General features: G+C 45.1%; 1 protein-coding gene across 1 annotated transcript; it reads right to left on the reverse strand.

The window, feature by feature from the left end:
- Nucleotides 1-3,450: 3,450 nt before the first annotated feature.
- On the reverse strand, nt 3,451-16,271 carry RPP25L (ribonuclease P/MRP subunit p25 like). The gene is made up of 2 exons (XM_056552270.1): nt 16,128-16,271; nt 3,451-4,222 (listed from the first exon to the last, which is right to left on the reverse strand). The coding sequence occupies exon 2, from the start codon at nt 4,212-4,214 to the stop codon at nt 3,657-3,659; it is 558 nt and encodes a 185-aa protein (XP_056408245.1). The 5' UTR covers nt 4,215-4,222; nt 16,128-16,271; the 3' UTR covers nt 3,451-3,656.
- Between the last annotated feature and the right edge of the window lie 130 nt (nt 16,272-16,401).

The following is a 16,401-nucleotide window of genomic DNA, read 5'->3' on the forward strand; positions in this document are numbered from 1 at the left end:
ACGAGAGCTGCAGCAGCGATGCCAAGGACCGTACCAGGGACACAGGAAATCTATGAGAAAACCAGGGACCGTACTGAGGACACAGGAAATCTACAAGGAAACCAGGGACCGTACTGAGGACACGGGGAATCTACAAGGAAACCAGGGACCGTACTGAGGACACGGGGAATCTACAAGGAAACAGGGACCGTACTGAGGACACGGAGAATCTACAAGGAAACAGGGACCGTACTGAGGACACGGGGAATCTACAAGGAAACAGGGACCGTACTGAGGACACGGGGAATCTACAAGGAAACAGGGACCGTACTGAGGACACGGGGAATCTACAAGGAAACAGGGACCGTACTGAGGACACGGGGAATCTACAAGGAAACCAGGGACCGTACTGAGGACACAGGAAATCTACAAGGAAACAGGGACCGTACTGAGGACACGAGGAATCTACAAGGAAACAGGGACCGTACTGAGGACACGAGGAATCTACAAGGAAACAGGGACCGTACTGAGGACACGGAGAATCTACAAGGAAACAGGGACCGTACTGAGGACACGGGGAATCTACAAGGAAACCAGGGACCGTACTGAGGACACGAGGAATCTACAAGGAAACAGGGACCGTACTGAGGACACGGGGAATCTACAAGGAAACCAGGGACCGTACTGAGGACACAGGAAATCTACAAGGAAACCAGGGACCGTACTGAGGACACGGGGAATCTACAAGGAAACCAGGGACCGTACTGAGGACACGAGGAATCTACAAGGAAACAGGGACCGTACTGAGGACACGAGGAATCTACAAGGAAACAGGGACCGTACTGAGGACACGGAGAATCTACAAGGAAACAGGGACCGTACTGAGGACACGGGGAATCTACAAGGAAACAGGGACCGTACTGAGGACACGAGGAATCTACAAGGAAACAGGGACCGTACTGAGGACACGGGGAATCTACAAGGAAACAGGGACCGTACTGAGGACACGGGGAATCTACAAGGAAACATGGACCGTACTGAGGACATGGGGAATCTACAAGGAAACAGGGACCGTACTGAGGACACGGGGAATCTACAAGGAAACAGGGACCGTACTGAGGACATGGGGAATCTACAAGGAAACAGGGACCGTACTGAGGACACGGGGAATCTACAAGGAAACAGGGACCGTACTGAGGACACGGGGAATCTACAAGGAAACAGGGACCGTACTGAGGACACGGGGAATCTACAAGGAAACAGGGACCGTACTGAGGACACGGGGAATCTACAAGGAAACAGGGACCGTACTGAGGACACGAGGAATCTACAAGGAAACAGGGACCGTACTGAGGACACGGGGAATCTACAAGGAAACAGGGACCGTACTGAGGACACGGGGAATCTACAAGGAAACAGGGACCGTACTGAGGACACGGGGAATCTACAAGGAAACAGGGACCGTACTGAGGACACGGGGAATCCACAAGGAAACAGGGACCGTACTGAGGACACGGGGAATCTACAAGGAAACCAGGGACCGTACTGAGGACACAGGAAATCTACAAGGAAACCAGGGACCGTACTGAGGACACGGGGAATCTACAAGGAAACCAGGGACCGTACTGAGGACACGGGGAATCTACAAGGAAACAGGGACCGTACTGAGGACACGAGGAATCTACAAGGAAACAGGGACCGTACTGAGGACACGGAGAATCTACAAGGAAACAGGGACCGTACTGAGGACACGGGGAATCTACAAGGAAACAGGGACCGTACTGAGGACACGAGGAATCTACAAGGAAACAGGGACCGTACTGAGGACACGGGGAATCTACAAGGAAACAGGGACCGTACTGAGGACATGGGGAATCTACAAGGAAACAGGGACCGTACTGAGGACACGGGGAATCTACAAGGAAACAGGGACCGTACTGAGGACACGGGGAATCTACAAGGAAACAGGGACCGTACTGAGGACACGGGGAATCTACAAGGAAACAGGGACCGTACTGAGGACACGGGGAATCTACAAGGAAACAGGGACCGTACTGAGGACACGGGGAATCTACAAGGAAACAGGGACCGTACTGAGGACACGGGGAATCTACAAGGAAACAGGGACCGTACTGAGGACACGGGGAATCTACAAGGAAACAGGGACCGTACTGAGGACACGGGGAATCTACAAGGAAACAGGGACCGTACTGAGGACACGGGGAATCTACAAGGAAACAGGGACCGTACTGAGGACACGAGGAATCTACAAGGAAACAGGGACCGTACTGAGGACACGGGGAATCTACAAGGAAACAGGGACCGTACTGAGGACACGGGGAATCTACAAGGAAACAGGGACCGTACTGAGGACACAGGGAATCTACAAGGAAACAGGGACCGTACTGAGGACACTGGGAATCTACAAGGAAACAGGGACCGTACTGAGGACACGGGGAATCCACAAGGAAACAGGGACCGTACTGAGGACATGGGGGATCCACAAGGAAACCGGGACCGTACTGAGTACATGGGGAATCTACAAGGAAACCAGGGACCGTACTGAGGACATGGGGAATCTACAAGGAAACAGGGACCGTACTGAGGACACGGGGAATCTACAAGGAAACCAGGGACCGTACTGAGGACATGGGGGGATCCACAAGGAAACAGGGACCGTACTGAGGACACGGGGAATCTACAAGGAAACAGGGACCGTACTGAGAACATTGGGAATCCACAAGGAAACAGGGACCGTACTGAGGACACGGGGAATCTACAAGGAAACCAGGGACCGTACTGAGGACATTGGGAATCCACAAGGAAACAGGGACCGTACTGAGGACATGGGGGATCCACAAGGAAACAGGGACCGTACTGAGGACACGGGGAATCTACAAGGAAACCAGGGACCGTACTGAGGACATGGGGGATCCACAAGGAAACAGTCGCCATGTTCCACAAGTTTCATAGACCGATCCTCGCGCCGTCCCTTCTATCTAAGTCGTGATCTGTCCAGGACCAAGTAGGGTCAGAAGAGTCTCGTAGGATATCGGACGCATCGTCAATGACCGTAAGAGACATCATAATAAAATATGTATTTATTAGGGGAGGAGCCTCCGTCTCCAGCTCCCATAATTCACTGCCTGATCAGGATTTGAACACAGAATAATCCAGAATGTCGGCCATAAATAAACCTGTGGGGTCAGAAATCTTCAGCTTTAAAGGGGTTAATCCACTGGCCAGCGCACGGAAGTAAATATTCCTAACTCTGTTTTCGCGTTGCGGGGGTCGGCCACGCCCCCTCGTGACATCACGGCCAAGCCCCCTCAATGCAAGTCTATGGGAGGGGGCGTGACGGCAGTCACGCCCCCTCCCATAGACTTGCATTGAGGGGGCATGGCCGTGATGTCATGAGGCGGCGTGGCCGACCCCCGCAACGCGAAAACAGAGTTCGGAACATTTACTTCCGTACGTTGGCCAGTGGAGTACCCCTTTAACTTTGGAAATTCCCATTAAAATAAGACTTAGGGTCACCTTGACCTCTGAAATTCTAGAAAATACCCCATAGAATCATCTTCTCCTGACCGAGCCCATAAAGACCCCGCCCAGACCAGGATTGGATCCAAACAACGTGTCCAACCACTAGAAATACAATGTGACTCAGGGCGGACATTCTACGCCTTTTTGGGGGTCCCCCCTCGCCCCCCGGGAGGTCTTGGCTGTTTTGTTCCGGTTGCGGATCCCCGGCCCATCCCCGGTTTCCTCCTCTTCGGCCCCTTAGACTCCACTTTAAGTTCCTGGATCCACATGGAGTCATAGTCGCCTGGAGCTTGGTAGCCGGACTCGGTGGTATCTAAGGGGTCCTTACTGAGCAGGACGCAGATGGAGGGGCTGTTCCTCTTCACCGTGAGGGGGTCTAAGCCCACCTCGGGCACTATGGGCTCCCAGATCTCTTCAGTCTGTCGGTAGAAGATCTTGGAGATCTGGTGAAGATCCTTCACCCTCCGTTTCATGATCTCCACGCAGGTGATGGTCTTGCTCAGGGCCTTCCCGCCGCCGCTGAACAATATCTGCCGCACGTTCTCGCTCTCCATCTTCCCGATAGCGAAACCCATCAGGTTGCGGATTTTGCTGCCATCTTTTACCTTCATGTCGATGATATCTGGTGAAAGGGCGGAAAACGGCCCCTCCATGGGCTTCTCCTCCACCCGGACCTTCTTGTAGTTCTCCATCACCGGATCTAAGAGATCAAAGGTAAAGACGCCAAAGTTACCGAAAGATACATATAAGGAAAAACCCAAATACAGTGATCCCCCAACATACAATGGCCCCAACATACAATGGCCCCAACATACAATGGCCCCATCTTTCTTTATTCCTCACTTTTTCCTATTTTTGGATGACATTTTGGTGCCTTTAGAACCAATTACAATGGTCCCAACATACATACATTCCGTGGTCCCCCCAACATACATACCGTGCCCCCCCCCAACATACATAACGTGGCCCCCCCCCCAACATACATACCGTGGCCCACCCTTTCTTTATTCCTCACTTTTTCCTATTTTTGGATGACATTTTGGTACCTTTAGAACCAATTACAATGGTCCCAACATACATACAGTGGTCCCCAACATACATACATACAGTGGTCCCCCAACATACATACATACATTGGTCCCCCAACATACATACATACATTGGTCCCCCAACATACATACATACAGTGGTCCCCCAACATACATACATACAGTGGTCCCCCAACATACATACATACAGTGGTCCCCCAACATACATACATACAGTGGTCCCCCAACATACATACATACAGTGGTCCCCCCAACATACATACATACAGTGGTCCCCCAACATACATACAGTGGTCCCCCCAACATACATACATACAGTGGTCCCCAACATACATACATACATACAGTGGTCCCCAACATACATACATACAGTGGTCCCCAACATACATACATACAGTGGTCCCCAACATACATACATACAGTGGTCCCCAACATACATACATACAGTGGTCCCCCAACATACATACATACATACAGTGGTCCCCAACATACATACATACATACAGTGGTCCCCAACATACATACATACAGTGGTCCCCAACATACATACATACAGTGGTCCCCAACATACATACATACAGTGGTCCCCAACATACATACATACAGTGGTCCCCAACATACATACATACATACATACAGTGGTCCCCAACATACATACATACAGTGGTCCCCAACATACATACATACAGTGGTCCCCAACATACATACATACAGTGGTCCCCCAACATACATACAGTGGTCCCCCCAACATACATACATACAGTGGTCCCCCCAACATACATACATACAGTGGTCCCCAACATACATACATACAGTGGTCCCCAACATACATACATACATACAGTGGTCCCCAACATACATACATACATACAGTGGTCCCCAACATACATACATACATACATACAGTGGTCCCCAACATACATACATACAGTGGTCCCCAACATACATACATACAGTGGTCCCCAACATACATACATACAGTGGTCCCCCAACATACATACATACATACAGTGGTCCCCAACATACATACATACATACAGTGGTCCCCAACATACATACATACATACAGTGGTCCCCAACATACATACATACATACAGTGGTCCCCAACATACATACATACATACAGTGGTCCCCAACATACATACATACATACAGTGGTCCCCAACATACATACATACATACAGTGGTCCCCAACATACATACATACAGTGGTCCCCAACATACATACATACAGTGGTCCCCCAACATACATACATACAGTGGTCCCCCAACATACATACATACATACATACAGTGGTCCCCAACATACATACATACAGTGGTCCCCCAACATACATACATACAGTGGTCCCCAACATACATACATACATACAGTGGTCCCCAACATACATACATACATACAGTGGTCCCCAACATACATACATACATACAGTGGTCCCCAACATACATACATACAGTGGTCCCCAACATACATACATACAGTGGTCCCCCAACATACATACATACAGTGGTCCCCAACATACATACATACATACATACAGTGGTCCCCAACATACATACATACAGTGGTCCCCCAACATACATACAGTGGTCCCCAACATACATACAGTGGTCCCCCAACATACATACAGTGGTCCCCCCAACATACATACATACAGTGGTCCCCCAACATACATACAGTGGTCCCCCCAACATACATACATACAGTGGTCCCCCAACATACATACATACATACAGTGGTCCCCAACATACATACATACAGTGGTCCCCCAACATACATACATACAGTGGTCCCCCAACATACATACATACAGTGGTCCCCCAACATACATACATACAGTGGTCCCCCAACATACATACAGTGGTCCCCAACATACATACAGTGGTCCCCCAACATACATACAGTGGTCCCCCCAACATACATACATACAGTGGTCCCCCAACATACATACAGTGGTCCCCCCAACATACATACATACAGTGGTCCCCCAACATACATACATACATACAGTGGTCCCCAACATACATACATACAGTGGTCCCCCAACATACATACATACAGTGGTCCCCCAACATACATACATACAGTGGTCCCCCAACATACATACATACAGTGGTCCCCCAACATACATACATACATACTAGGGATGTAAGAAAAAATCGATTCTCGCGATAATCGCGATTTTTCATTTGCCGATACAGAATCGATTCAAAATATTTTTGAATCGATTCTTTTAGGGATGTGGAATTTTTAATAAAACGCACTTTCTCTTACCTGCCAATGAGCCCCCAGAGCTCCGGTACACTCCGGTACAGGTGTTCGGTCCCCGGGCTGTATTCTTCTTACTTCCTGTTAGTCCGGCACGTCACACGGAGCTTCAGCCTATCACTGGCCGCAGCGATGTCCCGCCTCCGCTGGTGATAGGCTGAAGCTCCATGTGACGTGCCGGACTAACAGGAAGTAAGAAGAATACAGCCCGGGGACCCAACACCTGTACCGGAGTGTACCGGAGCTCCGGGGGCTCGTTGGCAGGTAAGAGAAAGTGCGTTTTATTTTATTTTGCAGCCCGGACGGTATAACATGAGAAAAGTGAGCACCGGAGTACTAGATCGCCGCTGTCAAAGCTGACAGCGGCGTCTATTGGGATCTATGAATGCTCCCAGGTGGGCGATATATCGCGATGTATCGTCACCTAGACGGTATAGCGATATATCGGGATATATCGAATCGCCACACTGGTATCGCGATTCGAATCGAATCGCCAAATTCTTGGCGATTCACACCCCTAATACATACAGTGGTCCCCAACATACATACATACAGTGGTCCCCAACATACATACATACAGTGGTCCCCAACATACATACATACAGTGGTCCCCAACATACATACATACAGTGGTCCCCAACATACATACATACATACATACAGTGGTCCCCAACATACATACATACATACAGTGGTCCCCAACATACATACATACAGTGGTCCCCAACATACATACATACAGTGGTCCCCCCAACATACATACATACAGTGGTCCCCAACATACATACATACAGTGGTCCCCAACATACATACATACAGTGGTCCCCAACATACATACATACAGTGGTCCCCAACATACATACATACAGTGGTCCCCCAACATACATACATACAGTGGTCCCCCAACATACATACATACAGTGGTCCCCAACATACATACATACAGTGGTCCCCCAACATACATACATACATACAGTGGTCCCCAACATACATACATACAGTGGTCCCCAACATACATACATACAGTGGTCCCCAACATACATACATACAGTGGTCCCCAACATACATACATACAGTGGTCCCCAACATACATACATACAGTGGTCCCCAACATACATACAGTGGTCCCCAACATACATACATACAGTGGTCCCCAACATACATACATACAGTGGTCCCCAACATACATACAGTGGTCCCCAACATACATACATACAGTGGTCCCCAACATACATACAGTGGTCCCCAACATACATACATACAGTGGTCCCCCAACATACATACATACAGTGGTCCCCAACATACATACAGTGGTCCCCCAACATACAAACAGTGGTCCCCAACATACATACAGTGGTTCCCCCACATACATACAGTGGTCCCCCACATACATACAGTGGTCCCCCACATACATACAGTGGTCCCCCACATACATACAGTGGTCCCCCAACATACATACATACAGTGGTCCCCCAACATACATACATACAGTGGTCCCCCAACATACATACATACAGTGGTCCCCCAACATACATACATACAGTGGTCCCCCAACATACATACATACAGTGGTCCCCCAACATACATACATACAGTGGTCCCCCAACATACATACAGTGGTCCCCCCACATACATACAGTGGTCCCCCCACATACATACAGTGGTCCCCCCACATACATACAGTGGTCCCCCCACATACATACAGTGGTCCCCCCACATACATACAGTGGTCCCCCCAACATACATACAGTGGTCCCCCCAACATACATACAGTGGTCCCCCACATACATACAGTGGTCCCCCAACATACATACAGTGGTCCCCCAACATACATACAGTGGTCCCCCAACATACATACATACAGTGGTCCCCCAACATACATACATACAGTGGTCCCCAACATACATACATACAGTGGTCCCCAACATACATACATACAGTGGTCCCCAACATACATACATACAGTGGTCCCCAACATACATACAGTGGTCCCCAACATACATACAGTGGTCCCCAACATACATACAGTGGTCCCCAACATACATACAGTGGTCCCCAACATACATACAGTGGTCCCCAACATACATACAGTGGTCCCCAACATACATACATACAGTGGTCCCCAACATACATACATACAGTGGTCCCCAACATACATACATACATACAGTGGTCCCCAACATACATACATACAGTGGTCCCCAACATACATACATACAGTGGTCCCCAACATACATACAGTGGTCCCCAACATACATACAGTGGTCCCCAACATACATACATACAGTGGTCCCCCAACATACATACATACAGTGGTCCCCCAACATACATACAGTGGTCCCCAACATACATACAGTGGTCCCCAACATACATACAGTGGTCCCCCAACATATATACATACAGTGGTCCCCCAACATACATACAGTGGTCCCCCAACATACATACAGTGGTCCCCCCAACATACAGTGGTCCCCCCAACATACATACAGTGGTCCCCCCAACATACATACAGTGGTCCCCAACATACATACATACAGTGGTCCCCCCAACATACATACAGTGGTCCCCTAACATACATACATACATACAGTGGTCCCCAACATACATACAGTGGTCCCCAACATACATACATAAAGTGGTCCCCAACATACATACAGTGGTCCCCAACATACATACAGTGGTCCCCCAACATACATACAGTGGTCCCCCAACATACAGTGGTCCCCCCAACATACATACAGTGGTCCCCCCAACATACATACAGTGGTCCCCCAACATACAGTGGTCCCCCCAACATACATACAGTGGTCCCCCCAACATACATACAGTGGTCCCCCCAACATACATACAGTGGTCCCCCCAACATACATACAGTGGCCCCCCCAACATACATACAGTGGTCCCCCCAACATACATACAGTGGTCCCCCCAACATACATACAGTGGTCCCCCCAACATACATACAGTGGTCCCCCCAACATACATACAGTGGTCCCCCCAACATACATACAGTGGTCCTCCAACATACATACAGTGGTCCCCCAACATACATACAGTGGTCCCCCAACATACATACAGTGGTCCCCAACATACATACAGTGGTCCCCAACATACATACAGTGGTCCCCAACATACATACAGTGGTCCCCAACATACATACAGTGGTCCCCAACATACATACAGTGGTCCCCAACATACATACAGTGGTCCCCCAACATACATACAGTGGTCCCCAACATACATACAGTGGTCCCCCAACATACATACAGTGGTCCCCCAACATACATACAGTGGTCCCCCAACATACATACAGTGGTCCCCCAACATACATACAGTGGTCCCCCAACATACATACAGTGGTCGTCCTGGAACCAAATAATATTGTAACTTGAGGGACCACGGTGATCACATTGTGTCCTGTATAGAGATCTCCCCTCAGCCCCAAATCTACGTTTTCATCAGGGGACGAAGCAAACGGTGACAATGTAGATTTGGGGCTGAGGGGAGATCTCTATACAGGACACAATGTGATTATTTGGGCTTTTATTGCTTGTGCTCATGTATTGTTGTTTCTGTGTCTCCATCATCCCCCTGTGTGACCAGTGTTGTGTCTCCTGTACCTCATGGTCACTATTTGGAGGATCTTCCTCATCTTTTTCGGTCTGAGATCTGTTTTGCCGCTCTCAGATTTTAATATTGTTTGATCCAATTTTATGAGATATTTAAAGGGGTTATCCAGGAAACAACTAATATATATATATACCAGAGAGACTACAGCCCCAGTTAAACAGATTTGTAAATTACTTCTATTAAAGAATCTTAATCCTTTCAGTACTTATGAGCTGCTGAAGTTGAGTTGTTCTTTTCTGTCTAAGTGCTCTCTGATGACACGCGTCTCGGGAACCGCCCAGTTTAGAAGCAAATCCCCATAGCAAACTTCTTCTACTCTGTGCAGTTCCCGAGACAAGCAGAGATGTCAGCAGAGAGCACTGTGGTCAGACAGAAAACAACAACTCAATTTCAGCAGCTGATAATTATTGGAAGGATTAAGATTTTTTAGTAGAAGTAATTTACAAATCTGTTTAACTTTCTGGAGCCAGTTGATATAAAAATAAAAAAAATATATTTTTTCCTAGAATACCCCTTTAATAAAGATAATATTTGTTTTTGTATCCATGGTTATCATGTGACCTTATTTCTCTGGTGTTAATGTATGAAGTGGCCACTGGTTACTATTTATATACAGCCTTCTTATATTGGGGACTAATGTATATACTGTACACACACCACGTACTAGACCCCGTCCATACTGTACACTCAACACGTACTAGACCCCGTCCATACTGTACACTCAACACGTACTAGACCCCGTCCATACTGTACACACAACACGTACTAGACCCCGTCCATACTGTACACTCAACACGTACTAGACCCCGTCCATACTGTACACACAACACGTACTAGACCCCGTCCATACTGTACACACAACACGTACTAGACCCCGTCCATACTGTACACACAACATGTAATAGACCTGTATATACTGTACACACACCACATACCAGACCCCGTCCATACTGTACACACACCACGTACCAGACCCCGTCCATACTGTACACACACCACATACTAGACCCCGTCCATACTGTACACACACCACATACTAGACCCCGTCCATACTGTACACACAACACGTACCAGACCCCGTCCATACTGTACACACACCACATACTAGACCCCGTCCATACTGTACACACACCACATACTAGACCCCGTCCATACTGTACACACACCACATACTAGACCCCGTCCATACTGTACACACAACACGTACTAGACCCCGTCCATACTGTACACACACCACGTGCTAGACCCCGTCCATACTGTCCACACAACACGTACTAGACCCCGTCCATACTGTCCACACAACACGTACTAGACCCCGTCCATACTGTACACTCAACACGTACTAGACCCCGTCCATACTGTACACTCAACACGTACTAGACCCCGTCCATACTGTACACTCAACACGTACTAGACCCCGTCCATACTGTACACTCAACACGTACTAGACCCCGTCCATACTGTACACTCAACACGTACTAGACCCCGTCCATACTGTACACTCAACACGTACTAGACCCCGTCCATACTGTACACTCAACACGTACTAGACCCCGTCAATACTGTACACACACAACACGTGCTAGACCCCGTCTATACTGTACACAACACGTACTAGACCCCGTCTATACTGTACACACAACACGTACTAGACCCCGTCCATACTGTACACACAACACGTGCTAGACCCCGTCCATACTGTACACACAACACGTACTAGACCCCGTCCATACTGTACACTCAACACGTGCTAGACCCCGTCCATACTGTACACACAACACGTGCTAGACCCCGTCTATACTGTACACTCAACACGTACTAGACCCCGTCCATACTGTACACACAACACGTACTAGACCCCGTCCATACTGTACACTCAACACGTGCTAGACCCCGTCCATACTGTACACACAACACGTGCTAGACCCCGTCTATACTGTACACACAACACGTACTAGACCCCGTCCATACTGTACACTCAACACGTACTAGACCCCGTCCATACTGTACACACAACACGTACTAGACCCTGTTTATACTGTACACACAACACGTACTAGACGCCGTCCATACTGTACACACACCACATGCTAGACCCCGTCTATACTGTACACTCAACACGTACTAGACGCCGTCCATACTGTACACACACCACGTGCTAGACCCCGTCTATACTGTACACTCAACACGTACTAGACCCCGTCCATACTGTCCACACACCACGTGCCAGACCCCGTCCATACTGTACACACACCACGTGCTAGACCCCGTCCATACTGTACACACTCAACACGTACTAGACCCCGTCCATACTGTACACACTCAACACGTACTAGACCCCGTCCATACTGTACACACACCACGTGCTAGACCCCGTCCATACTGTCCACTCAACACGTACTAGACCCTGTCTATACTGTACACACAACATGTAATAGACCTGTATATACTGTACACATAACATGTACTAGATCCTGTATATACTGTACACATAACATGTACTAGATCCTGTATATACTGTACACATAACATGTAATAGACCTGTATATACTGTACACATAACATGTACTAGATCCTGTATATACTGTATATATAACATGTAATAGACCTGTATATACTGTATACATAACATGTACTAGATCCTGTATATACTGTACACATAACATGTAATAGACCTGTATATACTGTATATATAACATGTAATAGACCTGTATATACTGTATACATAACATGTACTAGATCCTGTATATACTGTATACATAACATGTACTAGATCCTGTATATACTGTACACATAACGTACTAGATCCTGTATATACTGTATACATAACATGTACTAGATCCTGTATATACTGTACACATAACATGTAATAGACCTGTATATACTGTATATATAACATGTAATAGACCTGTATATACTGTATACATAACATGTACTAGATCCTGTATATACTGTATACATAACATGTACTAGACCTGTATATACTGTACACATAACATGTACTAGATCCTGTATATACTGTACACATAACATGTAATAGACCTGTATATACTGTACACATAACATGTACTAGACCCTGTATATACTGTACACATAACATGTACTAGACCCTGTATATACTGTACACATAACATGTACTAGATCCTGTATATACTGTATACATAACATGTACTAGACCTGTATATACTGTACACATAACATGTACTAGATCCTGTATATACTGTACACATAACATGTAATAGACCTGTATATACTGTACACATAACATGTACTAGACCCTGTATATACTGTACACATAACATGTACTAGATCCTGTATATACTGTACACATAACATGTAATAGACCTGTATATACTGTATATATAACATGTAATAGACCTGTATATACTGTACACATAACATGTACTAGATCCTGTATATACTGTATATATAACATGTAATAGACCTGTATATACTGTATACATAACATGTACTAGATCCTGTATATACTGTATACATAACATGTACTAGATCCTGTATATACTGTATATATAACATGTAATAGACCCGTATATACTGTATACATAACATGTACTAGATCCTGTATATACTGTATATATAACATGTAATAGACCTGTATATACTGTATACATAACATGTACTAGATCCTGTATATACTGTATATATAACATGTAATAGATCCTGTATATACTGTACACATAACATGTACTAGACCCTGTATATACTGTATATATAACATGTAATAGATCCTGTATATACTGTACACATAACATGTACTAGACCCTGTATATACTGTACACATAACATGTACTAGATCCTGTATATACTGTATATATAACATGTAATAGATCCTGTATATACTGTACACATAACATGTACTAGATCCTGTATATACTGTATATATAACATGTAATAGACCTGTATATACTGTATATATAACATGTAATAGACCCGTATATACTGTACACATAACATGTACTAGATCCTGTATATACTGTATATATAACATGTAATAGATCCTGTATATACTGTACACATAACATGTACTAGATCCTGTATATACTGTATATATAACATGTAATAGACCTGTATATACTGTATATATAACATGTAATAGACCCGTATATACTGTATATATAACATGTAATAGACCCGTATATACTGTACACATAACATGTAATAGACCCGTATATACTGTATATATAACATGTAATAGACCCGTATATACTGTACACATAACATGTACTAGACCTGTATATACTGTATACATAACATGTACTAGATCCTGTATATACTGTATACATAACATGTACTAGACCCTGTATATACTGTTTATATAACATGTAATAGACCCGTATATACTGTACACATAACATGTACTAGATCCTGTATATACTGTATATATAACATGTAATAGACCTGTATATACTGTACACATAACATGTACTAGATCCTGTATATACTGTATACATAACATGTACTAGATCCTGTATATACTATATACATAACATGTACTAGATCCTGTATATACTATATACATAACATGTACTAGATCCTGTATATACTATATACATAACATGTACTAGACCTGTATATACTGTATACATAACATGTACTAGATCCTGTATATACTGTATATATAACATGTACTAGATCCTGTATATACTGTACACATAACATGTACTAGATCCTGTATATACTATATACATAACATGTAATAGACCCGTATATACTGTATACATAACATGTACTAGACCTGTATATACTGTATACATAACATGTACTAGATCCTGTATATACTGTATACATAACATGTACTAGATCCTGTATATACTGTATATATAACATGTAATAGATCCTGTATATACTGTACACATAACATGTACTAGACCCTGTATATACTGTATATATAACATGTAATAGACCTGTATATACTGTATACATAACATGTACTAGATCCTGTATATACTGTACACATAACATGTAATAGACCTGTATATACTGTATATATAACATGTAATAGACCTGTATATACTGTATACATAACATGTACTAGATCCTGTATATACTGTATACATAACATGTACTAGATCCTGTATATACTGTACACATAACATGTAATAGACCTGTATATACTGTACACACAACATGTACTAGACCCTGTATATACTGTACACATAACATGTAATAGACCTGTATATACTGTACACATAACATGTACTAGACCCTGTATATACTGTATATATAACATGTAATAGACCCGTATATACTGTACACATAACATGTACTAGATCCTGTATATACTGTATACATAACATGTACTAGATCCTGTATATACTGTATATATAACATGTACTAGACCTGTATATACTGTACACATAACATGTACTAGATCCGTATATACTGTACACATAACATGTACTGGATCCGTATATACTGTATATATAACATGTACTGGATCCGTATATACTGTATATATAACATGTACTGGATCCGTATATACTGTATATATAACATGTAATAGACCTGTATATACTTTATATATAACATGTATTTGACCCTGTGTATCCTGTACCAGCCACTACAGCAGATCTAGGACTACAACCCCCAGCATGCACTGGTCTGTAGTTTTTGGCGCTGTGTATCCTGCTCTCACCCGATATTCCGCTCTACCGCCCGCACACGCCGCTCCTCACTGCGCCGCCATATTGTTATGACGAAACGAGGAGGCGTGGTCACCCATCTGTCAGCTCTATGAAGCGTCAAACGAGCCAACACTCACATAGACCGGAGCGAAGAGCACTGCTGCCACCTGCCGGGCACCAGAGAGACTACAGCCCCGGCCACTGATATAGTAACCGCACCCGGAAGTATAGATGTAGAAATAACCCGTTCACTGCCGCAAGGGACATCATACATGACCAGCGTCT

Source organism: Hyla sarda, unplaced genomic scaffold (assembly GCF_029499605.1).
Source record: "Hyla sarda isolate aHylSar1 unplaced genomic scaffold, aHylSar1.hap1 scaffold_149, whole genome shotgun sequence".
In the NCBI taxonomy this organism is placed as follows: Eukaryota; Metazoa; Chordata; class Amphibia; order Anura; family Hylidae; genus Hyla; species Hyla sarda.